This window comes from Acartia tonsa, chromosome 10 (genome assembly GCF_053477335.1).
Source record: "Acartia tonsa isolate MP-2025a chromosome 10, ASM5347733v1, whole genome shotgun sequence".
In the NCBI taxonomy this organism is placed as follows: Eukaryota; Metazoa; Arthropoda; class Copepoda; order Calanoida; family Acartiidae; genus Acartia; species Acartia tonsa.
Window position 1 is genome coordinate 15,690,170 of NC_137269.1, and position 26,575 is coordinate 15,716,744.

The 26,575-nt window shown below is 30.6% G+C and overlaps 2 protein-coding genes across 44 annotated transcripts in view; both read right to left on the minus strand.

The window, feature by feature from the left end:
* Positions 1-13,832, minus strand: part of kuz (zinc-dependent metalloprotease kuz) — a 52,301-nt gene extending 38,469 nt beyond the window's left edge. The window contains exons 1-4 of the mRNA XM_080173752.1: positions 13,346-13,832; positions 9,183-9,382; positions 8,439-8,857; positions 2,321-2,413 (exon numbers count right to left, since the gene is read on the minus strand). Of these exons, the coding sequence (XP_080029878.1) occupies positions 2,321-2,413; positions 8,439-8,857; positions 9,183-9,382; positions 13,346-13,409 (776 nt within the window). The 5' untranslated portion in view covers positions 13,410-13,832. The remainder of the gene's footprint in view (positions 1-2,320; positions 2,414-8,438; positions 8,858-9,182; positions 9,383-13,345) is intronic.
* Positions 13,833-18,275: 4,443 nt separating this feature from the next.
* LOC145329532 (glucose-induced degradation protein 4 homolog) lies at positions 18,276-26,051 on the minus strand. 43 transcript variants are annotated; one of them, XM_080173797.1, is made up of 11 exons: positions 25,798-26,051; positions 25,120-25,215; positions 24,521-24,688; positions 22,990-23,061; positions 22,527-22,589; positions 22,097-22,194; positions 21,591-21,728; positions 20,792-21,366; positions 20,217-20,329; positions 19,998-20,080; positions 18,276-18,763 (listed from the first exon to the last, which is right to left on the minus strand). In XM_080173797.1, exons 1-7 carry the CDS (start codon positions 25,855-25,857, stop codon positions 21,665-21,667), a joined length of 621 nt encoding a protein of 206 aa, XP_080029923.1. In that variant the 5' UTR covers positions 25,858-26,051; the 3' UTR covers positions 18,276-18,763; positions 19,998-20,080; positions 20,217-20,329; positions 20,792-21,366; positions 21,591-21,664. The 43 variants fall into 43 exon arrangements, with proteins under 43 accessions (XP_080029923.1, XP_080029924.1, XP_080029921.1 ...); XM_080173798.1 differs by having other exon boundaries at positions 19,994-20,064; positions 20,208-20,329; XM_080173795.1 differs by having other exon boundaries at positions 19,994-20,067; positions 20,192-20,329.
* Positions 26,052-26,575: the final 524 nt, after the last annotated feature.

Here is a 26,575-nt window from a genome sequence, read left to right on the forward strand (position 1 = left end):
AACTATATTAGAAATTAAAATTAACATCTTTAAAAAATATTGTCAAGAACAGTGAACTTGAATTTACTTTTTTCTTTGTTGCAAAATGAATCAAAACTTTGTTAAGACTTTATTTTGCATTGATCAAATCCTTTTTAATATTTTTTCTCATAAGATTATGCTGAAAAGTACACAATTTTGACATTACAAATTAATTGTAAAAGCTCAGCATTCGTGTAAATAATTTAAATTAATAGTATAGGTGTTTTAAGATATATTGGTCTAACTCTTTTATATAGAATATAACAAGGATATCCATAAGCGAGGCACAAGAAAACTAATTGAGGGGAATATGGACAAAGTGATGTAAATATGTTTTAATATTCATATTTTTGTGACATGGAATGGTATGTATAAAAAATTAATTCCAAAAATTATATTTTCCTCATAGAATTATGAGCTGACGGACACACAGTCATTTATGGAGTAGCTTCGATACTGATAACATAATTGATTTGACTTTAAAATAAATTCCAGACAATTTTGAATGGCCTAAAAAATGCATTAACTAAAATTTTCATACTGACTATTGTTTTAAAATTAACAATGAATACAATTAATTTAGTAAGGACAAAGAGATTGAAGTAAAAAAGCGTAGCAAAACAACACTTTTTATTGAAAAACATGTATATCCATAATATTAACAAATAGGATTTCCTTAAATGGAGAGTTTTCCGTCTTTTTAGTCCCCCATTATCACAAAACCATCCTTCATTTAATATGAAGCAATTTAAATGTGTACTTCTAAAATCATGTAATTACATAAGTACATAACGACCCTAAATAAAGTGTAGCTCCGCTACTTACACCTAAGTTTGTAAAAACAAAAGCTAGATGAAAGAATGGCATTATATTGTCTAACACCTAATTGAGTCCGTAGAAACTTGTTAATATTTACTAATATTTCAGATTTAAAAGATTTATCAAGTAAATGTAATAATTGAATGAATTATACATCCTGCAGGGATGTTTTTATTTTCTGTGGTCTACACAGAAGCTATAATCTTACTTAACATTTTATGAATGACAGACCATCTGAAATTTATACACATACACATATCTAAAAAGTATCTGCGCTGAAATAAAAAAAATCAATACTTTTTTTATTTTAAAACAAAATCAGAATGAAAGTTAAGTATTCAAATAATTTTTTATAGTCTGCGTTGGTCTAAAGAATGTTAAGAATTTAATGTTAAGTCAAACATAAATGTTAATACAAAACTGCAGCTTAAGTGTTAGTAAAAACTAGAAACTTTTTGTCGAGATTCAATTAAAATGGTTATGCTTTTTTTGGTAAAGTGCCTGAAATTTGCGCCAAATTTATGAGCTACATTAAAAGTTATTTAATTGCATCTTATTGTAGACGGCTCAGCGGATATTAAAATGAAAAATATAGGCTTAAACCAGTTTTATAATAAGGTTTCATGACAATATTTATATAAGGTGGATTTAAAATATTTGAAAATATATAACAATCTTAATTGCTATTTAATTTGGATAATTATTAAGTAAGATAGGAGAAACATTTAAAAGTGGGTGTAAATAAGGAAAAAAAACGCGAATGAATCATCACATCAAAAAGGAGAACATCTTTATTAATCAGAAATAAAATAAGCAGTACTTATCGCAGTTATTAAACAAAAATATTTTTGATAAAAAAAAGATCTAACTAAATTTATATTTTTATTTTGGCAAGTATTATCAATAAATCACTGAATTTCAAAAAAGCTTATTACTTTTCATGATTCTACCATTAATATGTTAGTGAGTGAGTTTAACTTTAGTAGTTATAAGTCTGTTGATAAATCAGAGTTTTTTTTATGACATTCTTTATGTCTGAAGAGATGTTTTTAGTTTAAATGATGCATATTACAACAAAAAGACATGTCGAAAGGCCATTAACATTGTCATTTTAAAGATTTTCTTTTTTAAGGGGAAGCTTTTATATATTAGTCATTTTTCGTCCGTCAGTAACAGACTGTCTATATTGATTTTACCATCATTGTTTTGAAAACAAAGTTATATTGATTATTAATAGAATATATAACTAGCATAGCATATAAACTTCCTGCTTGAAGTTTAAATTAACAAAAAAATACAAGACTCTTATGCCACCAAGTTGCCTAGCAATACAGAATTTTTTCATCAAAAAAGTTAACTTTCGGATATATACACACTTACTCCTAGTATAAAGTAGCTATGCTATTGAATTCTAAAATTGAACACAATATCGGACGGACAAGAGTAGAGTAAAGCAGCTACGCTACTATATAAAACTTACTTGTTGGAAGGTATTCTTCTCTTACTCCTTGTATTTGCCTCTTCTGTCCATCTGTATTTGGTGTCAGGATCTCGTTCTGGAACCTCCTCTCTCCTGAAATATTTATATCAAGTTAAAAGGGAACTTTCCATGAAGAAACTTAGTGAAGTAGATTAATTTCGTCCACTAAAACTATAAAGCACCGTATGATTTTAGGAGAGATGTCGAGTTCAATTTGAAACCGTTTCCAATGATAAAAAACGGGGAACATAAAACTGCTATCTTATACACTTAACATCAATATATATAGAATACCTTAGCTTTGAGTAAATCTATAGCGATAAATCATCGACAGACAAAGGCTCTGTAATAAAATGGTTCATTTAGTCGGTGTTATAATATCTATCATTTCCTTTAACGCTTATTCTTATAAGGTCAGTGTTTTTATCAGGGTACCAACTCTTATTACAGTGAAGATGAATTATTTTATTTACAGCAGGAACATCCAGACATTTACATATAAACTGTAAACATAGAACAATAACAATTACACTAATGGTGATATACATAATCAACAAACACAAACACATCTTATTTATTCAGATTTATTATTTCCATTGCGCTGCTTTAAAGAGTGATGTTTTATTAAGTGTCACAAACTTTTCTGCCATTCATAAATAAATTGATACACTCAAATTTCTCTTGTGACCATGCCTCTAGAGGTCATTGGCGAAGTCATTAGACTATCTAAAAGATTTATATATTTACTGTACTTTGGACCTTATTTGAGCATCTACTTTATTTCAGTAATATACGATCATAATGTAGTTGATAAAAGAATTAGATTAAAAATACCTATGTTCGTAAATATCTTACTTTATCTTGTTTCTTTAAACTGAATAGAATAAAAGTAGCATGTCATTGTTTATTTTTTAATCATTTTATAAAGAATCATTCTTTACAATCATACAATATATAATAACAATTAAAATAAACGTTTTATAGGCTAAGTATTATTATATCTTAGGGACATACGGAGGTTTCATCTATAGAAAACAAATGAAATCAAGCACTTTGAAGTTTTTTATGAAGGGCTGTTTGGAATTTCCCCCAAAAGTATATCTTTTGGTTTATGATAAATGTTTGAAAGATAAATCGATTAATGTTAATCCAATAGAACTTACTAAAATAAAGTCCATATCTTTAGGTCTTTAGTTAAGTATTAATATAGTAAAATCGGGGCATTAAAAAAATATGAATATTCCTCCATCTGAAACAAAAATGTGCATTTTTAAGGTTAAGCAATAAATAATGTGGGACTAGGGGCTTAGCCATTAATACACAATAAACAACTAAATACACTCACTTAAACTTTGTAAATTGATCCTATGTATATTCAAAATTATATATTTTGCATTCATAGCCATTGATCTTCAGAGAGTAGGGATATAATATTACAAAATCAAAAGCCCCAAATTTGGGGGATTTCTATAAAAATATCTAATATTAATCTTGATTTCAATTATGATCACTGAATACTAAGTTCATGCATGATTTTTAAACTTCCTATAATTCTTATTATGAAATACTACATGCCTTGTAAATATTGTGAAGGTGGTAGGGATGTACATTGATTTGACCGCAACATTTCCCTTCACTCTTTAAGATACCCAAAATAATATCTAGAATCTCTTATCCCTGCCATCATTGTGAGACTATGAATTTCTCTCTTATATACCTCCCCCTTTGACTCCCTTGCCAAAGAGTTGTTTCTCTGTGTGATTTATAGTACAACTATGGAAATCAATTTAAAAGTCTCTCAATTTTATTCAAAACTATAACAAAAATAAAAAAAAGTCACTAAAATCGAAGATGTCTATGACTCAAATGTTTCAAATGAAAAGTCAATATAAAACCTTGTTAAATAGGATAACCCCGCCCCCCCCACAAGTCATACTATCAATTATACTTTAAAGTTTAAGTGAAGTGTAACATTAGACAAAAAATCATCATTTCATGGTTCAAAAATGTCATCAAATATCTCTAGTTATTGAAAAACAGTGAAAAAATCGCAAAATATTCAGTTAATTTAAAAAAAAATATGTTTAAATTATATGGAATATGAAACAAACAAGTGTAGTTCTGGGGTAGTTGCAAAGCCACATAAAATAGTTAAATGAATCATAGACAAACAGTTCAGGAAGCAAAAAAACTTGTCATGCTGTTATACTGAGAAAATTTTTTGCTAGAATATACAAACACTTATTGAAAAGTAACCACTAATAAATTTCTCTGTTTCAGACAAAAGTTAGATAGGTAGGTATCAATTATAATTTATAATATAAAATTAAGATTTTACTAGTTAGGACAGGAATGCTTCTATGAATTCAGTAAAGTAAGAAATTGTACAACAAAACCAATACCTACCTATGTGAGTAGATTTTGATTATTAAGTACGCAGATGCTTAATAGTTTGGGATGGTTCATTAAATATTCATTCAATTTAAAGCATACGAACACTGTAGTCTATATATATATATTACTACCCTACAAACTCCAATCTGTCCAATCTTGATACTAGAGGACAATAAAACTGGAATTAATCTTACAATCCGCGGATAGTCTAATTCTATGGTACGATACGAAAAATCAACTATTAGCTATCACCATGACATAAAAAGCAGGTCTTGTTTTATTGGTGAGAAAATTTGCTTTGTTCTATTTAATTTCAATTATCCTCCATAAAAGTCTTTGTGTCCTATTTTTAGATGCTCTGCTACTCTATCAGTGGGGTTTGTACATGTTTTAATTAAGTCTATCCGTGAACCAGTTAAATAATTAAAAAATATTGTAACCAAAACTTAAATCAAAGAGTTAATAGGGTTGCTATTATAATTGCTTCGAAATTTATAAAACGTACAGACAGGTAAAATTTGAAATGATGAAAGTCATCCTTCTACTATGACAGATGGATGAAAATACCAAGGAAATTGCAACTCATTACCATTCACAGTTGGTACCTTAAAATAAAAGTCAAGCAATCAAATAGCTTGTTATTTTTTTATAGAGGGCCACAATATCTAGTATCAATGTACGGCAAGTGTTAATGACAATAATATAAATAATTTAAATTGCTTTGCTGCGCTACTGTGGACAGAATTGTTCTTATACTACAGATAATTTGTAAAGCTGTTTTGATGGAAATCAATTAGTTTTTGCTTTCTATCAATTTGTTTTTATCCTCGTGCTAGAATAGGATAGGACATGATTCTTATAATTAAATGTCATCTTGGCACAGTTCATAAAACCAATAGTTTACTCCTAGTTTACTTGTCGATACAATTAATATTATTTTTGTAGCAATGCTACATAATAATCAGAATATTTCCTTACATCCATTTTCCCCTTTCATCCATTTACTATAATCTTAGTTTTCAAAGCGCATCATTAAAAAATGGATATAAAAATCTTTGAGAAACTACACCTAATAGTCTATTACACTTTCGCTCTATCTGACGTCATTATTGTTATCATGTTATCTTGTCCGCTTTAAAAAGTTTAATCCTAGTTTTTTTTTATTTAATTAATCTATTCTTAAAGAAAGGCACTGCATTATAGGTAGTAAATATAAAATAAAAAAAGAACCTTAAAATATTAGTAAACATTATAGGTAGGTTTTTAATATTTATATATTCTTTACCTACCTGATTATTATTTGTTTTAGAGTTTGGGGAAATTATTTCATTTTGTTTCTGACATTTATAACTTTTTATATTGTAAAATATTATGCTTTCTTACAGAAAATTCTTGTTATTTACTTTATTTGTAAACGTAATGCAAAGTTATATACCATCAAAATATATGTCATTTAATGCTGGTTTAGAGAGGTAGGTATTCTATTTTCTAAGATAGGCAAAACCAATATGTTAAGTTAACATTTTTAAACAATTTCGACATAGCCAAGAAAGGTATTACTACATACAATGGCGTGCGGTAGGGAGGTGTAAAATCCCCCTTATATTTGAAATTATGAATGCCTGCCTTCCACTTTTTTACACCCTAATGGTTTAACACTTAAGTTGAGAATCGCTGTGCACGCCACTGCCTGCACATTTAATTGTTTTCTGCTTTTAATAGATTAGCGACTTTGTATTTTAAGGAGCACAAACGTATTCAGTATGTCCTTAAAAGAATTAGTAACCTTTTTTTTAGGTTCAAAGCTCTAAGTTCTCGCTACCGTAAATACTTCTTTATAAAGATGTCACGCATCTAAAATTACGTTGTACTCTACCCTAACCTGAAATTACTGAAATTGCTGGGCAATAAACATTTAACTATGTGTGTAATGTCGAGTTAACATTTCACAATAAAATCTTTGCAGTGGCGGAGAAAGATTTTTTTAATAGCAGCGCCAGCACTACTCGATGACTAGTCGATGTCCGTCTCAGTGCTCAATCTCACTTTAAGAACTTTTTGAACACAGAATCTCTTTGAATTCTTTTCTTTAGTATTATCTAAGCACTAAACCCTCTTAAGACAAAAATAGACAAAAACACGCTTATGACAGCGCAACTTATGGATATAGTTTTCCCTGTTTTTCTTTAAAAACATTTATATTAAGCTTTATTCTTCAGAAACTTTAAAGTCAAGTCTAGCATAGTGCTATGTACTATAGGTTATGCCGGAAGTAACAACGGTCATGCTTTCTTTCATTAGAAGATTTGCTTGATATTAATTTAGTGTCAAAATTGTCACCAAAACAAGAATGATAACGTTAAAAGTAGTTGTTTCATGCTAAAAGAAAGAGATTAAAGAGTTTCATCTTTGAACCTGAGACACCAGATATAAATATTTCATTTAAAGTCACAAGTGCAAAACCCTTCAACAGACAGAACAACACTAAATCCGCAGTGAGTAGAGTAGCTTCACAACTTACAACCGCAATATGAACTTGGAAATTAAGTGACACATTATATAAAGTGACGACAAGCAAACAAATTTGAAAATGTGAACAAGGACAAAAAATAAAAAGAAGCGGACAATGTTAAATAAATTCATTTGTTTCTACGCTTAGAAAATGATTTATTAATCCCACACTTTCGTCGTTCGAGGCTTAAATAACTAATTCACGTATTAAAGGAGTCGTTAAAATAAGATATATTGCTGCTATGTAAAGCGTGTGAATTCCATATAGGAATGACTTTTCCTCTTATTAGAATTGTTTGCTGTAAAAATGTATGAAACAGGAGCAATAAACAAATTACAAGTACCTACAATAAGGAAGATCAATTTTTACATAAAAATCTTACAGAGAAAAACTATGCCAAGCGTATCTTTCTGTAAAAAAATACTAACTTCTTTATTTGCCATTGAAAAACCAAACACCCCCTATTCAGATTTTATTAGTGAGGTTAAGAAAAACCGTAGGATTTCTAAAATTCAAGTGTGTGTGTGTGTGTGTGTGTGTGTAGCCAAGGTTTCTTAGTAATTGGACCAAAGTAGTCATGTAGTAGAAGGACGATGACACACTTTTGTACAGCCACCAGAGCCAACTCAAGCTCCACGTACAATGTACATGTCCCCGCTGTCTTTTGGAAGCTACTCTTTATTATATCACCCTCGCCGAGTATGGCAGGTGTTGGTAGTCTACTAGTAAAATAAAAATGCGTGCCAAACATGTAAAACACTTCCTATTTAATCTGAATAGGAAAAGGTTTTACTTTTACCTTACAATACTTTTATCCTAATTGCTATCATCACAAATAGGCATACGAGCCAAAAAAATTAGAATGGTACAATGAGATATATGTACTACATAGGTCTTTCATATATTTTTTTGTTATCATGCGTAGTAACTATACAATTAGGTAGTCTTACACTAATTTCTTGCTTCAACTTGTTGAAATAACCAAAAGGGAACATGATACTTTTATCCACCTTAGGTAGGTATATATTTGATGAAACATGAAAAATGTTAAATTTCAGTTTGCAATTAGATTTTTCAATTTATTTAATCTTTCAAATAAAAGGGTTTATTGCAGGGAGGCAAAATGACCCATAATTTACCACGACGGTTTACCTTTATCAAAATGATCCAATAAATATCGTAATAACAATGACAGAAGGTTTTTTTACGTACCTATTAATAAATGGCAGCGGTGATTTCAAATTATTGTTTATTTCTTGCTGTGTCTGACGTAGTGGGGCCGCCAATGGCAGTTTTTCACCAACCTCCGGCACCGCCGAGTTCTGCACCCGTTCCAACCATTCCTTTGTGGCAGGATCCGCCGCACAGCCGCCGCCCTGGCGGGGCGAGTTCACGTGGCTATCATGATATATCACAGAATGTATGGATGAATTGCTAGTGTAAGGAAGATATCTATGAGATCGTTCAACGTAGAAAGTACCGTCGCGGCGGGTGTGAACGGTACCGTCAAACACGCCGTCACGGATGGAGCCGTACACCTGGCTGCCAGGCTCGTCCTTCACCTCACCGTGATAGTGGGTGTGGTCAAGGTGGGCCAAGGACTCACCCCGCGGCCCCTCAGCATAATACTCCTGAAACAAACAAAGACAAAATTAATTTTAAAATCCGCAAAATATTGACAATGATTTCTATTGATTTATTATTCACTTATTTCTAAAAGTGCAACAAATTTTGCAATTTCGCCTTTGTTAATTTTCCATAGAAATCAATGTATAATAAGACTATTAGTAGGTAATATTTTAAAGAAGATATTCTAAAAAAAAGATTACCTAGTAATTATTTAATTTTTATTTACCTTAAGTATTCAACTTCATGATATCAACAAAAGAAAATAGGCTGACTTGTCATAGTTCTAAAGTAACTGCGCTACAAAAAAAATATTTAAAATGAACTCACCTTATGAAAAATGGAATGATCTTGTTCTAGAAGAAGCGTGAATGACCGACCATGCGCCACAAAATTAATCTGCACATGCTCGCGGTCCTCAGGGAGTGCGCGCTTGTGCCTCGTATGCGCAGCGTGCACGATCGCCGAGGGGTAGGAGAGCACCTCGTGGTGCGCGATAAACTCATTCAACCGCTCATACCGGTTTCGACCTAAAATTTAAAAATTAGGGAAACCTGTCATATTTTTTCTAAACATTACCTACATATTCTATTTTGTAGCTGTCCACATTTTTTAGGATTTTGGCTGAACCACTCAAAAACCTCCCAACCCAACACCCCCAGAAAAAGGACAAAGTCAATTGTTATTTATAAGTGAAAAAAATTTACACTTATGATTAAAAACCTATTCCTCATTTTTCATTCAGCTTGAAGAAATTAAAACAAAGCACATAAACATTAAATCTTAATAAGACACATTTGTTAATAATAAAATAAAAAAACTGCGACACAAATATAAATTTAGTAGAATTTACATAAATTCTTTCATGAATATGCAATTGTAAAACACAATAAAAACAAGTTTTTAATAGAGCAGCTCCGACAGACTTAAATATTTATGTTGAAACGTCATTTTTCGACTCATAGAAAGACATGCGGCTGAAATAGGGAAGATTCCCTATACCATGAGCATCCAATATTTATATAATTTGCTTGATGCGTTGGTCTGTCGGTCAGTCAACATAAGACATAAATTAGGGTTGGCAATCCGTATCCGAGATCCGGAATCCGCCAAATTTTTGGCCAATTTTGGAATCCGAATCCGGAATCCGTTTCTTAATAGCGGATTCGGATTCTTAATTGGTAGGCTAAAATTAGCGTCTTGAGTTTTTTCTTTCAACTCCCCCTTTTTGAAGGCAAAGATTATCATCATTATAAATATTATATAACATCTTTTAAAATCTGGTTTGATTCTTGGAAGTGAATTATAGAGAACACAAAGAACGATAATTTTTAGGACATATGTAGCACCTAATTTTTTTATTTAAAAAAAGCCTTTTAAAATAGTGCTAGAATCCGGAATCCGCCATTTTTTGGACGGATTCTTGTAAGAATCCGAATCCGGTCAAAAAATTTGACGGATTGCCATCCCTAATATAAATATGTATACATTTCTCATGATTAACTATCTATCACAGGTTATTTTTTTTTCGTGACTTCTGAACATCTGTCCTAAAACCCATGTTTTCAATTTGTCCATCCGTAAATGTGTGATCTTAGCTACTTATGGATATTGTTATCCCTTTTAAGTTAAAGAAATCAATAATTTAATACTGTAGGTTTTCATTAAAAAAAACATAAAAATACTAAAAAGGTTTATTTAATTCTTTAGTACTAGAGTACTAATTGAACGTAATTCTTTTAGGAACAAGTATGGAAATTGCTTCAGTAACAACCAAATTTGTCAAGAATGAAATCTTAATGATTTTTAGTGGCGTAAGGATAATCAACGTTAGAAGGGCAGAACCTTTTAAGCTTCCTTCCTAATAATAAAATTGATATTTTGTTTCTTTAACGTTCATGCTATACTAGACATATGTTAAGTCCACTTTAAAACTATAGTTGTATTCCTACTTCACTTTAAGTGCCAATTATAATAATTTAGTAGATGCTGTACTATTTTCCCCAAACATAACAATATGCTTCATATGTTTTTTTGTAATGCAACTGTATATAGCTCACTTTGTCCGTCTGTCTGTATTTACAGAAACAGGGGAAACATTAATTTCTCGGCAGCCAATAAAGATAACAGTTCCATTTAGACCGATAAAAGCCAACCGTTCATTATTGTACATTTTACAAAAAAAAATTTATTGCAAGCATAAAAATAGGGTGAGGCGGGGCATTACCGGTAATTTTTTTGGTTTTTTGAAAAAAAAATGGGGTAAATATTAATATTTTTAAATGGGACCAAAACCATTAGAAAACTTAAGGAAAGGACTATCAGGTCCTAATAGGACGTTATCCTAGGACTTTTAGAAGTTTGTCATAATTGGACTCAAAGAAATTACTGATAAATGCCCCACGGTGGGGCATTGTGGGTAACGTCTTTTCAACCTAAAAAAAATCGATGAAAAACGGCCAAACGGCCAGTCAAACATAAATAATCATAATTAGTATGGGTTATAGGGATTATCCACAAAAATTTTCATAAAGATCGGACTATTCCTTCTATGTCAAAAATCATTTTTTTTTAAAGACGAGAAATTTCGATTTTTTTTCCACAAAAATTTTCTTAAAAAATAAAATTTAAATTTTTTATATAAAAAAAACCTGTTCTATTCACTTTTTGGCCTAATTCTTAAAAAGCCCATATTGAATTTTAGATTTTACAAAAGAAAACTTGAAAATTGATCTTAAAAATCGAATTTGAATTTTTTTTTCGACGTTACCGAAAAATACCCCGCGCGAACTTTGGTCATTTTTGAAAAAAATATTGACTCTACATTTAAGCTCTCAACGGATTTGGAAAGAGCGGGCAATTCTTAGTTCAAAAGGTTTTTACGGATCAGTTCTTGGTCTTACCAATTTTTGTGTAGGTCGATCTTTATACACATAGGTGAAAAAAATTTTGGAACAAATTAGGAACAAATTTGCTTTTATGTTTTTTTCTGTCAGTCGATTAGAACATGGAGAAAAATGTCATTTTCTTAAGGTGGGTAAAAAATTACCGGTAATGCCCCTTACCGGTTAATGCCCCGCTTGACCCTAGTTATTGTAATTAATAGAAAATTATTAGATATCTATGTATGAAAAGGTAAAAATGTTTATTAAGATAACGTAAAAGATCAAACCGACGAACATAACATAATGAATGTGTAGTGTAGCTACGGAAATTTTTATGTTTCGTACTACAAGGATAAGAATATGAAGAAGTAGGTCAGTAGCAGAGTAATAATTCATAGCACACACACACAGAGAGAGAAACAAAGATTATATACACACAATATTAAAAACATCATTATGCATTCTTTGCATCTTGAGCAAGGAGAAATTAATGTTAAAGGACGCCTGCAAGAAATAACACGCTTTAACTGCTGAAAGACTGCCACAAGAAGACCCAATACCCCAAATTTAAAGCCTTCAGCTTCAATTACAAAAAAGTTCTAGGCATTTCAAAATAGCATTTTATGTACAATGGAATTTTTGAAAGATTTCCAATGCTCATAAAAGAAAAAACAATATTAAATTACGTTGCCAAGACATAAAATTGTAACCTTATCTTTGTCAGAAACTTAGATTGCCTGTAACTGATTACATTTTTACAATAAAAACACCACATTTCATAGTTAAAAATTTATGAAAAAAAATCGATTTAAATTGCATTTTTAAACGAAAATCATAGCGGAAACAAAGGGGTAAACTAATACAAGCTTAGTTGTGATTGGTTGTTAAGCTGATTCAGCCTTCTGATTGGCTACAGTACATTCGGTACAACGCAAGTAAAACTTAATTTTTTTTAATGATTTTGACTATAAAAATGGGTATTTTTATTGTAAAAATATAATTAGTTACTGGAAACCTAAATTTATGACAAAAATAAGCTTATAATTTTGTTTCTAGGCCACGTAGTTTAATTTCAAAGTTTTCAACATGAGCATTGCAATTCTTTCAAAATTTTCATTGTACATAAAATGTCATTTTAAAATGCCTAGAACTTTTTTGTTATAGAAGCTGAAGGCTTCAAATTTGGGGTATTTGGTCTACTTGTGGCAGTCTTTCAGCAGTTAAAGCGTGGTATTTCTTGCAGGCTTCCTTTAAGTGCCTTTCATATCACCAAAAAGTTTAGAATTAAAGAGAATAGGTATTATAGTACTAATATTCTCATATTATAGAGCTACTTTGCTGCTATTTTTTAGTGTCACTCTGTACCTAGAATTTTGAGCATAAAGAGACTGTTGGCTGTGTAGAGACTGTATTAAATATATTTCTACTGTAGGTTTAAATGTGTTAAAATCAGAATATTTAGGCGTTTTAAATCTTGAGTGAGGGACATAACCTTAGAATCACACCAAGAATAAACATTATTATAAAAAGAGTTAATTATATTTTACATCCGGAAAAATATACTTTAAAAATCCTAAATCCTTGAAAAGTAAGAAAAAAATGTGTTACCTCCATCCGTACAAAGAAGTAGGGAAAGCACAAGGCTCACTAGCCGTACAATATTAGCTAACATCGTGTGTGTACTGTAATCAAGTACAGAGCCTATAAAGGCTCATCACATCATTTTTACCACATTGGGCAAATTTGGGGAATCTTCACATTATCACCATTATCTAAATTATTTTAACTTTTTTTTATAAATTTACTTTTTTCTTTGTTGTTTACCTACTTATCACTACTTTCAAATAACTTGTTATTTTTAACCATTATTTTTTAAATAACTTTTAACACATAATTCCTAACTTGTCTGAAAAAAATATATAAAAAGTAAATAAGATATAAAAATGTTGGATTGTAAGTAGGTATACCTATATATAAATATTTATAAAGTATAAGAGTGTGTGTATATTGTATTACATGTATATATGTGTATTATATATCCCCTTAATGTTTGGTTGGTCTCGGGAAATCAGCTGTCTATGCTTCTCTCTCTACTAAACTAACTAAAGGAAAATTATACCCCCCCCCCCCTTCTCCCCCTTTTTTAGGAATATACTCCAATTGTCTATCACACAGTACTACTAAAATGCGCTATTCTTTATAGAAAATTAACCTAGTTTGAAAAAAAGTCTATAAATAGCTCAGCAATAAGTATAATATATTTAGCTAGAAAATAGTATTTCAATTTAAGAAGTGTATATACAAAAATACAGCCTTTCAAACATATTATACGCTGCAACTAAAATTTTTACCTGAAAACCAAACAGGGCCTAGAGTGGAGAGGCGTTAAAACTTTAAGTCCTAACGTTCATTGAGGGACAGTCGGTCGAAATACCATAAGTGTATGGATGGAAACCTGAAATTTTTTGAATTTTTGGCTAAATTTCACAATAAAATTTTAGACAAATCGTCATCACACCACTTTACAAATGCTTACCCTATTTTCTGAATCTTCCTACAAACCCCCCATCCGACTTTTTTTTTCATATATACATAATCTTCCCTCCACCCTTACCCTCCATCCATTTAAATTGCCTTCCCCTACTTCTACTATAAATGGACATCCTTGTTCTTAGTTAAATCTGTACTTCCCCCCCATTCCCTTCCTTACACTCCATACACTTTTATGAAACTCACCCCATACCCATACCCTTTTTCAAAACTCGCCATCATCCCTTACCCTAATGTTATTGCTAAACAGCCTCCCTCCCTCTCCCTCTTGTAAAGTAGGTAAATAATTCCCCCTGTCAATAACCCTCCGCGGGTCCCTGGATGTAACAATTTCTACAGAAAGAAGTTTCCCGAATCCCATAATAACAGACAGAAAGAAGCAAGTTCCTAAGAATATATCTTAGTATAATCACAAGGAAATAAGAGGGTTGTAAAGACTGTAACTTTCTGTCCAATTACATTATGAAACAACCATAGACATGAACTAAAATTGAATAAGGACCCTAGACTATGCTTTTCTTGATAAGGTGGTATTGCACGGTACTAAATATACATTTCAAAGTTTCAAAAAGAAATCATGATTAATAGGTACTTTTTAACCTTTAGGCGCCTCTATTCAGCAATATGATAATCTTTCATAGTACATTTGTCTACAAAATTCATAAAATTAAAACAAAGAATATTTAGAATTTGATTTCACTGAAGCATTAAAAATTGTCTAGATTTAACCGGCATAAAAAACTGATTTTAACATTTAGTTAATTTTCAATTTGTTTTCTTTTCAAATTTACAAATCCCTTTGGTTACATTCCAAAGCGTAAAGAAGATGGGTATATCAAATGTGCACCCTCCTGACAAATTTAGGGAAGATTGATACAACCCCCCCGGGTGCTCACTTTATATACCCACCATGACAAGGGTCTACACCCCCCTAATAAAGCCAAGGGGGTGTCCAGTTAAAAAGTAACAATCCCTTAAATTTAAGGGGGTTTTCAAGTTGAAAAAAGTCACACCCTTAGCTTGAATTTATAAGGGAGGTGTGGAATGAATTTGCCAATAAATTGATTTGTTGATTATGTAGGGGGTTTATACACTATATACACCTCCCTAACAATAAAACACCCCTCTTGTTACCTGTGTATTACAACCCACTAAATCCTAACCCTCATCAATTTGAGTTTAAGGGGTTGTCCAAATACTCGTATGCACAGAATTATACATCTAGAACCATTCAACCATTCTTGAGATCTAAAGATGCATGTATAGCTTTGATCCATAAACGGATTTTATAAACCCCAAATTAACAATGTTTTCTGTTATGTTTTTAAGTGTTCCTAGAACTCTTTCCCCCATATTTGTAAACAAAAAACAATAATAACTAGGTACAAAGACATAATAAAATGCCTCAAACCTGCCATCCAGAAGAAAAATTTTTAATTCTGATTTATGTCGGATTAATCATGAAAACAATCCTTTTTATTGATTCAACTAGGTATATTTATCCTGAATTTAGTTTGGCAAAAAATCTTTGTAAAAAAGGAAATGTTTATAAATTGACCACTATAGAGAGAAGGTGGCTAGAGTATAGGATGTGTCAAGTCAACCTTATCGTGTGGTTCATGCAACCAGGGAACGGGAGAAATATTCTTGAAAACGTTACATGAAAAAATTAAAAGATAAAATGAATAGCTATGTAAGATTGGACATCTTATTGAACACGAAAAAACAATTTATTCTTGGATAAATTAATGCCTGCAACTGGAAATTCTTGTAAAAATTGGAGAGAAATCCAAAAGGTTAAGATTAAATTATCAGTATGGTGAATAAAATTAAATTTGATGTTTTCTATAATTTCCTATTATATAAAGCAGTACCTAAGGTTTTTTTGTCTTTAGCCAAAGATTTCCATAACTACTATATAAAACGATTATGTTTGCCATTTTATGGAAGCTTCAAATAGGTCTCGTAGTATTTTTTATACAATTGGTCTTAGGATAGTTTAAGGCTATTTTTAGCTGTCCTTCCCTGACTTAGCTAACCATTTGAATTACAATCCATAATTGCTAGGGGCGCAGCCGCAAGTTATCTTCAAAATATTAAAAAAAATTTTCTGAATATTTTTAACTGCCAGCTGCACGTATACACGTATTTTATACATTATAAGGTGGTACTACAAAGAAAACTAAGATAGAAAATATTAGCTGTACATTACAACAATGCATAGTTCTAATGTTAATCTAAATGTTTTAAATTGTTATTGCTATGCTACTTGTGAATATGATAATTCTTGTTTATTAAACTCCTGATGTAAATTAGAAATAAATTGTTTTTTGAATTACCACTAGCTACAGCAAACACTGATTGTTGTAATCTAAACGGAAACATGGAATCTATGGTGGATATAAATACCACCATATTTTTTAATGCAAAGCTATTACATAAATAAGATCTGTAGGCACAACGATGGGGTCACAAATGTTTAAGTATTGTAATTTTGTTACATTAAAAATGATCGGCAGTTGAAAAGGTCCAAAAATAAAACTTGGAAGTAAATCGACGTACACTGTACTGTTTTGATTTTAACCTGTACTATGCAACTACTTTGGAGGAGTCATTCAACACCTTGTTTTTACAAACATAAAATAAAGGACAATCAACTTTTTTCAGTAAAACCGATTTAAGGTGTCATGGTTATATTGGCATTCCTTCAAATTTTAAAATAAATTTAGCTTGTCCAATGCAATTATCTGTGCTTTAATTGGACCGCAAAATCTTTAGCTTAAGACTAAAATTCTTAGGCACTGCTTTATGTAATTAACTAGCGGATTCGCCCCTAGCCTCTAGGGGCTTTGCCCCAAGAAATGATAAAAAAATTATAGCGAAAATCGTAAAGGACCATGGAAATCTCCTTCAAAAAAAAAAAAAAATGGGGGGGGGGATTTTTTGGTTTTTAGGGGGGTTGGGGGTGTCCCACCCCACAAGAAAATAGCTTAATACCACCACAGGACCAATAGGTAGATACCCTGAAGAGTAGAATCCGATCGGTTCAGTGGTTACCGATATCTTAAGGGACAGACAGACATCGTTCTACTTTGTATTATAGATAACCAGCGGATTCGCCCCTAGCCTTTGCCCCAAGAGGTAATTTTAAAAAAAATAAAAGGGAGGGGGGTCTTTTTGTTTTTTTTTTGGGGTTGTGGGTGTTCCTACCCCCAAGAAAATAGCCTAAAACCAACACAGACCAGTAGGTATTTTCCCTGAAGAGTAGAATCATATAATATATCTTTAATTAATAAAAAGCTTCGCTTTTAAAAATAGACAATTTACAGTTATTCTATATCCTAAATCATCATTATTTTTGGTTCAATGATTTATTAGTAACATTGGTTGTATAATATTAGGAAGTTGTATGTGTTTGATAATCATGAATTAAAGAAATTAAGTCCTTTATTTTTTTGCACTTTTAAAGGAAATTAAAATATCAATACCTATATCAAAATATCATAAATAATAACTAATTATAAAATATCATTTCCAGATAAATATATCGTAATTCAATCTAGAAAAAAAAAATTATTTGGATCTTGAACAAACCTTTCATCCATTTCACAATTACATCTGAAAAAATAATAAGTAATCAAAGCAACAAGTACAAAAAATACAATACCAATTATATTATTGTCCGCCAATATTAAACAATATATCCGAGAATGTGTGTTCAGACGTTTAGTAATGGGTTTATGCTATTTTCCGGCCCTGGTGGTATGTGATGTCCTAAATACTAATGGTCTTCAATTTATCAAAATTATTTGGGGGGGGGGGGGGGAGCTATTTTAAAGTGTTAATCAAACAAGAAGGTTAGTTTAAACTTGATAATTGAAAGTTGCTTCATACTGTACATGATAGGCTTTGTTTTTAGCATATAGTCACAGCTTACAATACTAAAACCTAATTATAGAAAAGCTGCCTGACTTTGAATAAATATATATCTGGTTAACCATGTATTTCAAACTGTCCGCATAACCTGGCAAATTTTTATAAAGTTAAAATAATCAGGTAACATTCCACTGCACAAATATTATGCAAGTTTATATTTCAAAATTGGGTTTAGTTAATTTAAGTATATTTCTCCTTAAAGTTTACATATAAATTAGTCTTTTCAGATTATCAATATTTTATATTATCCTTTTTATAACCACAGTTGATTTCAAAATATGATAGGTACATATTTTTGCAAAGACTGAAAAAAATCAAAATTTTATTTTTCATTCATTAGAATTCGCCTGTTTGGATGCTAAATATTATATTGTACTTTAATTCAAATTATTAAACTTTCAGGAGAAACATACTTTTAAATTATATTTACAATTAAAAAACAAAAACTAAATTTTATCCAAAAATAAAAAAATCATTACAATTTTGATACAAATAATAGGTTATTTCCAAAGATATAAAAATTGTACAAAATTTCCTAGGCTAGGTAATTGAAATGGTTAACATTAATAACATGGAATTTTGGTAGATTATTAAAAAATGATTGCTCAAATTATCTAACTATATTATTGTGTGTTTATCAGGGATCTTCAGGGATATGACATTGGATGATAAATTCAGATACATGACATCCCCAATGATGTAAACCAAATTCCCCCATAATTATGTTAGAATTATTGCTTGAAAAGTAAACGACACTAGGGTAACCAATCAAAATTTAACAAAAGTATCCAAAATTTTTAAGCCGTCGAATAAGATAACGTGGTAATACAACTTTGGATACCCGTATAATCTACAGTTCAATGTCACCTCCCTCACTGGTATTTGTAAAATATGAGGATAAAATGAATTGTTAAACAACAGATGTAATTTGTCAGCCTCAATTTCCAACAGAAGCTTTTAAGCAATATGGTTTAAATGTTTATGACCCTTGAAAAGCCAGTTTAGATTTGATAAGTTTATACACAATACGAACTGTAAATAAATTAAATGATTTATAGATTAACAAAATGCGCAACCTAAGTGTAAATTATAAGTATCTTTTGGTATTGATTTGCGTATTTACAGGATCAGTTCGGATTTACGAAGAAAGGTATTACCTAGAAAGAAATTTAAAGACAGCTAGTCATACATAATAAATTTGGCTAGAATCTAACCAATAGATTATCAAAATTAAGAATCAAATAATTCACAGCTATATAAAGCGTACTCAAAATACGTGTTATTTGAGTCTTGGTAAATGCAGATTTTTAATTGTCTTATAATACCAGATCTATTGGTCTGCTAACTTAGATTTATAGGTCTACCGTTTAGCTGTGGCAGCCTGTAACCTTCCTTCATGTAACCGACTTGATCTAATTTAAGTAAACAAATAAGTACACAAAGAAATAGATAAACAAAAAACAATTTATTGAGTTATTGGCACAAAATTTGCATGAATGAGTGCAATGCAAATGCAAATTTTATCAGTAAATTACAAATTGATTGGAAAATACTTTGAAGTATTCTAAATGGCAAATACTTGTTTCTAACTTAATCTATACTTTGATAAGTACTTGATGAGACAATAGATCATAAAAGCTTAGACTCAAAAGCAAACTTTTGGGATATACGGCATATGTTTTCTTAAGGGATGGTAACTTATAATTATAAAATTTCAAATAATGTAAACAGTTCATTTTATAATAGATAATTTGACTAACCATAACATACCTACCAAAACAAAGCGGCGGCGTATTGAATTGTTTTACACGTATTCATTAACGTGATGTAATAAGTTTAATCTACTTTTATTGTTTCCTAAAGTTGTTTATTTTGTAGTTACACGCCAGTTTGCTGAAAAGGGTTGTTCCATAAAATACTTCCTATGGAACTACCCCATTAATTGAAATAAATAAGAAATATTACAACTATAAGGAACAACTACAATTCTGACATTTCAAGACTCATGATACAAATTACAAATATACAAGAAAGGATTTTTGAGGACGTTCTACGAGTTAGTTTTGTTTGCTCTTTAATGTTGAAAACAATTAAGTAACATATACTCTTCAATTATAACGATTTCAAGGGGGGGGGGGGGGGGGGTTGGACGAGACACTTTGTGTAACCACACCTAAAACACAAAAGAAACTCAGCCTAAAAAAAAAATTACAGCACTAAAATTAGTATGACAATTGCTTTCATATAGCACGAATGCTTCATGTTGCCAAAGAAGAAATTTTTACTCATTTGAAACAAATTTTTTTCCCATAAAATTTTGATCATATTTTTACTTCACACTATTTCAAACATGTCACATATTTGGAAAACTGCAGTTTTCGGCGGGAGTCGAACGGTGGTTCAGCCGCAGTTTCTTAACAGTTTCATTTTGTACTTATAAGCTCCTACCTTACCAAATTTCAGTTATGTAACTTGTTTTTGGTTTAGTTCCTTTGAATTTTAAGATTGGTTAAAAAAGTATCTCATCAGTACCTCCCCCCCCCCCCCCCCCCCAAAGCAAAAACTAACCTAGAGAAAGTCCTTGTTAGGAAAATATATAATAGGATATATGGAACATTTCATAAATATACAAATAAAAAAAGAAAGAAAATAATTTTAAATCAGAAAAAAATAAGTTGTCATAGATTTACACTTTTTTACTCAATTTAAAAAAAAAGACCATGATTCTTTTTACATTTGAATGTCATTGGTTTTTAGAGAAATTAAAAAATAGGATTGTTTTTTAATTTAACTGTACAAATAAATAGTTTACAACTGAAATGATTTTAGGTATTAATGATATCCAGTTTTGTTGGAGGCAACGAGTTTTAAATATGACTGTTGTTGTCAGGTTGCTCAGGTTTCATAATTGAAAAGAAACAAAAGTTCTGTTGGTGAATTTAAATAAAAATTACAGCTATTTCTCACCAGCAAAAATTTGTTAACATAACAAAAAATGTACATAATGTCAATAGAGAATTCTAAATGAAATATTTAATAAGAAACAGGGCTTGTTACAATAAATTATAAATATATAATATATATTATAATTATGTAGTAAAATATGAAAAATTAAAAATGTGTAGGTACACTGTTACATTAAACTAAAAGAAGGAATTAAAAATTTTACAATTATGGTCAGATATAAATGTACCATTTGACAGATTTATAAGCTTTTGACGAAACAGTCCTGCAACTATTAGGGGCTGAGGGCAAATAGGCTGTAAGAATAAGATGGAATACCTAAACATTTTGTTCAATCTTGAACTTTAATTAGGCAAATGCTACAAAAAGATACTAACTTAAATTGTAAATGTATTCCTACTACCAATTCAATATAGCAGTGTACTGTTTAGAAGACATGTTTTCAAGGTATATAATGGTTGCTTTAATTATTTTTGTTTATCTAAATTGATAAACTTGTACGGTTCTTTCTGGAACATGCCGTAGGTTTAGGCTCTGATACCTACAAAATATAAAATGGTTAAGTTAAATCAAAAAACATCAAGTGCATCTATTTCCAAAATTAATTAGGTGGGTATATAAGAAAGTTATACATATTTATTTGTTTTTATCTAAATCAATATGCACAGATAGGACTTCCAGATAAAGGTCATAGTATCAAGGGGTTGGTTACTGTATGACGTTTGGCCGGCGCCGCGTAATCATGAAGTTCATGAGCCAGATTAGTTTAAATAATATAAATTTTCTTTTTCAAGTAGGTATATGAAGCTGTGTTTTAATTTTTAGCTTTCTAGGATGTTTCTAAAAGAACTTTGTATTTTTCCTATCACATTCCCAATTTGTATAAATACCTAATCAATTGTTACTTACCATTCAGAATTTCTATGATAATAATATCCTTCAACAGTTGAGGTTGATTTCTGGAAACAGATATAGTAAAAACCCGCAAAACTTGCACCGTTTATGTCCTGAAAATGAACATCTCATTAACATCTTCTATTCAAATTTATTTCCTATCTTCATTATCTGCAAAAAAAATATTATTTTATACTTTAATCTATAGCGCACCCGTGGTAGATTCAATTTTTTACCCAAAACATGCAATATCCTAAAGACAATTAAAAAAGTCCCTAATACTGTAATATGTAAGATATGTGACAAGAGTAGTGGATATGCCTCGAGCATTAATCAGACGCATAAAGTTGCATTCATTCTAGACTTCTTTAAATAAATACTCAGTCTAGCAAGATTGCCAACCTTACGGACATTCCCTTGCAATATAGCAGTTATCATACTTTACCTTTATCGTGTGATCTGGAACTAAGAAATGTTCTTTCCACCTCATAAATACATGGTCTCTTTCCTATAAGTATATCAAATAATTTGGATGTCTTTGAGTGTCTGTGTGTACTGTGTACTCTTGCTATAAATCTAAGCAACAACTTGACCGTCATACTCTTTAAGAAGCTAATCATAGGTCCGGGTAAGTTTTATATTATCATATATGGAGTTATGGTCAAAAGTGTAAAGCAAGATCCGAATGATTCTCTTAGAATATTTTTTTTACTTTAATAAGTGTAAAAAACATAGAACTGCGGACAAACAAGGTTCCATTTCAAATAGATGAAAATTTAAAAAAATAGACAAAAGAAAAACAGAAAGAGAAATGAAAAGTTTCGTTTTTGACCAGTTAAATATTTTAAGAATTCTCTGGGTATTTAAGTTATGAAAAGGCATATTTGTGAAAATAAGAAATGACTTACCCGTAATTCTTTGTAATCAAAACTATCAGAGTTGAAATTTTTATTGTATTGGCAGAACGGTAGAAACTTACTCTAAAATAGTTACAAAATGTTAGTTATTTTTTTTTGTAAAAGATTAAAATTACATAAAATTAAAAAAACATGATTGTTTTTAAGATCTAACAATCACAGTTAAAAAAAAACTTAACGAGGCTAAACTGAATAAATATCTAGGTACACTGTATGCTTTACCACTAACACCTTCAAATGGCCCTATTACAAAAGCAGGAGTCCCAAACACAGAAGTGGACAAACGCAGGAGTGGACACTTAACCTAACCTAACCTATTTTAGATCTTCTTTTAGGTTTTTTAATGCCTAACCCCTGCTGGGGGCTTATTTGGACATTCATATCTTAGCCTAACCTAATCTGTATAGAAATACTTAATTAAATTAATATTTCAACACTCCTGCGTTTGTCCTGGAACCCTTCAAATTAATTTTAATCCTATTTTTTCTTTATGACTTTTTATCGCATTATATAGGGTTTTTGTATGAAGCTTAAGATCTCAAAAGCAACCAAACTAATTATCTATTCTAAGGTAGCTTCACATAGGTACCGTGATGGTTTATGGCTATTTATTTTTCATATTTAAAAGTCCTGGAATGGTTTTAAGCTATTTTTCACTGCTCCTTTGAATTTAAAGCTTCTATGTATATGCTAAGGGCGCAACCGCTAATGCACTTAATAAAGTTTCTAAGTTAATTAATAGCATTAACGTAAGTACCTAGTGGGTAATAGAGTAACTATGCTACTGAACACTTGACAATTGCTACTTCATTTTTTAACCTCATTTTTTCAATAATTCTTGACAAATACGCATAATTTAACTATGCAACAATAATAATTTATTGCTTAGAGCCCCACCCCTAGTAACAATCTATAATTCAGACACAAACAAGTTTAATTTATATTCATAACAACAATAACAATTGTATAAATCAGTACATGTTTAAAAATAGATTTTTGTTCTTTGAACTTCAAATAAATTGTGCATTATAGGATAGTTCCATGAAGAGGATTTGATAGAAGTTCTGCATGAGAAAAAACATTTAAAATCTCTATTATCAAAAAGTATTTTCAGTATTTGATGAAATATACTCCTGTGATGCAGCAACTTACAATACATAGATAATCTAAAACTTATATTTTTACTTAGCATTTATTGTGTGTTTTTAATATATCAACTACTTTACTCTTAATAAAATTTTAAAAAATACTTTAAGTACATGAACTATTAAATTGCTCTATTAGAGCCTACCCCCTATAGCAGTAATTAAAATTAATGAATGATAATTTTCTTATCTCTTTTGTTTGTTTCGGTTTAAATTGATCTGTAAAAAGATACCTATTTACCATGTGTTTTGAATATCCATTGAATTCACATTTCATGTTTAATTTATAACTTGGTTCAAAAATATTTGAAGCTTGTTGTTGCTGTCCTACTTGTAGCCAAATATGTCCTTGACTACAACAATACAATCAAACTTACCCAATGCCTTTTGTCCACATCTTCATCTGCATCCCATTTGCGTGTTAGAAAGGGGTGTTTTTCACTGATAATCTCCCCATCGAAAAATGTCACCATCTCAGGGTATTCGTCCGTCAGGTTTTTTATTTTCAGGTATCCGCACATGTACGCATTTTCCTCGTCCACATGCTGAAAAAAAGGGAAAATTGAAAATCAAATGAGGAAGAAACATAAGGTAAATAAAAAAGGGAGAAAAAACAGTCCCCTTTTCTCCATTTAACCATCGAAAAAAATCAATAAACTGAACTTTTTTCTCTTTTAAAATAATAAATTTACAAAAATGTTGGTAATTTAATTGTTCTATGATGTTTGAAAGAAACGGAGGGCCAAGTAGAAATCATATAGCGATATTTACATACTAGTATTTCTAACATTACAACTTGTGTTATATGCATAGGTATATATTTTTTAACAACCATGTTAAAAATTGAAATTAGGAAGGACTTTCTTTACTCCCACAACTACAAGGCTTCACACCCCTCTGGCGAATAGTGCACGCCACTGTTTGAAAGCCTCATTAATATATTCGTATGGTTGGTAATAATAAATAATAACAATACCTGTAGCACTACTTCAACATCATACTGGCTTCCTTTGGATTTCTGATGTCCAATAAATCTTGAGCCATTGTAGAGAAGACTTGTGGTTACTCCGGGCTAAAAAAAGTAAAGAAAAGGTTATTATGGTTTCTCAACAAATCCTATTATATAAAGTAGGTGATTTTTTGTAGTTTAGGTTATGTCTGAACTCCAAACTGATTTGATTCTCCATAAGGAAGCTGACTAATGTCCAGGCAGGGAATAAGGCTATTTAAATTTATAAATTCAAGTCTGGATAGTTTTCGGCTATTTTAAAAGGTTTTCTCTCCCATCCATCGAAATACAAGCACACAGATGCTAAGAGCGCAGAGTCGCTAGTAAATTATCAATGATTTCTTCAAATTCCAATTCTATTCGATACGTACGTACTTCCAATATATCTTAAATGAGGACATTTTTCATGGAATCAAGAATACATCTCAAAGAGAATATAATAACAAAATATCTGAATTCCTTGAACTACCTACATAACTCAATAATACTGCTTAATGTAAACATATATTAAGATAAGAGGTATTACAGATACCAGAAATGAATAAAAATCAATGCTAGTCTAATGCTACATACTTACTTACTTAGGATTAATAAAAGCCACGTTTTTTTTTTTATCTAATTACAGAAGTATACAAATAAATATACCTGTTTTGATTTAATTGGAGGCAAAGGAGATATTTGGCTTTGAGTTACTTTCACTGGCATATTCAATTATTTACATTAAAAACAATTTAAATTCTGAAATAAAACAATATGAAACGTAAATTTTAATGGGTTCATAAATATGTCAATTGAAGAAAACGTTATCGTCGAATCATATGACACACAAAGAATCACTTTTTGGGTCTCGAACTTTTCCCAGACTCACGTATGTGACGCAAAATGCATTTTTGCGTCTGATTTCTGGTCATTGAGCGGGCGTGTGTGTGTCTGTCGAACTGTCAAGTCAAGCCCCCATCTATTCCATTTCCAATTAAGGCAGACGCTTTTTTCGCCCCTTCTCCTTTCCCCCCTCTCACTTGTAGCGCGATACGCGGCATTCCATATAGAATGTCGTATTCCGTCATAATATTCCAAAACTTCACTGTCCATTTTTTCATTGACCTCACATAAGATTTAGTATATAATAACACTTGAAACAATTATATTTAGATTCCACTGTTCATCAGTAATCAATATGAAAAAGTAGTTGGATTTCTATCTGATTACTAAAAGAAAAAAATCTCGTCAAATAGGGACTGCAATTTTATTTTTCTAATTTCAAACAAATTTGGGTTACGTTAGAGTCTTTTTTGTCTAAATCAGCCTATTTTATTGTAGATATGATCAGATAATAAAGGTATTGATCAGATCCACCTTACAACATCTAAAAAATAAAAACTCGTTTTATAGAAAATGTAGGCCAATTAGACCTGGGAAATTT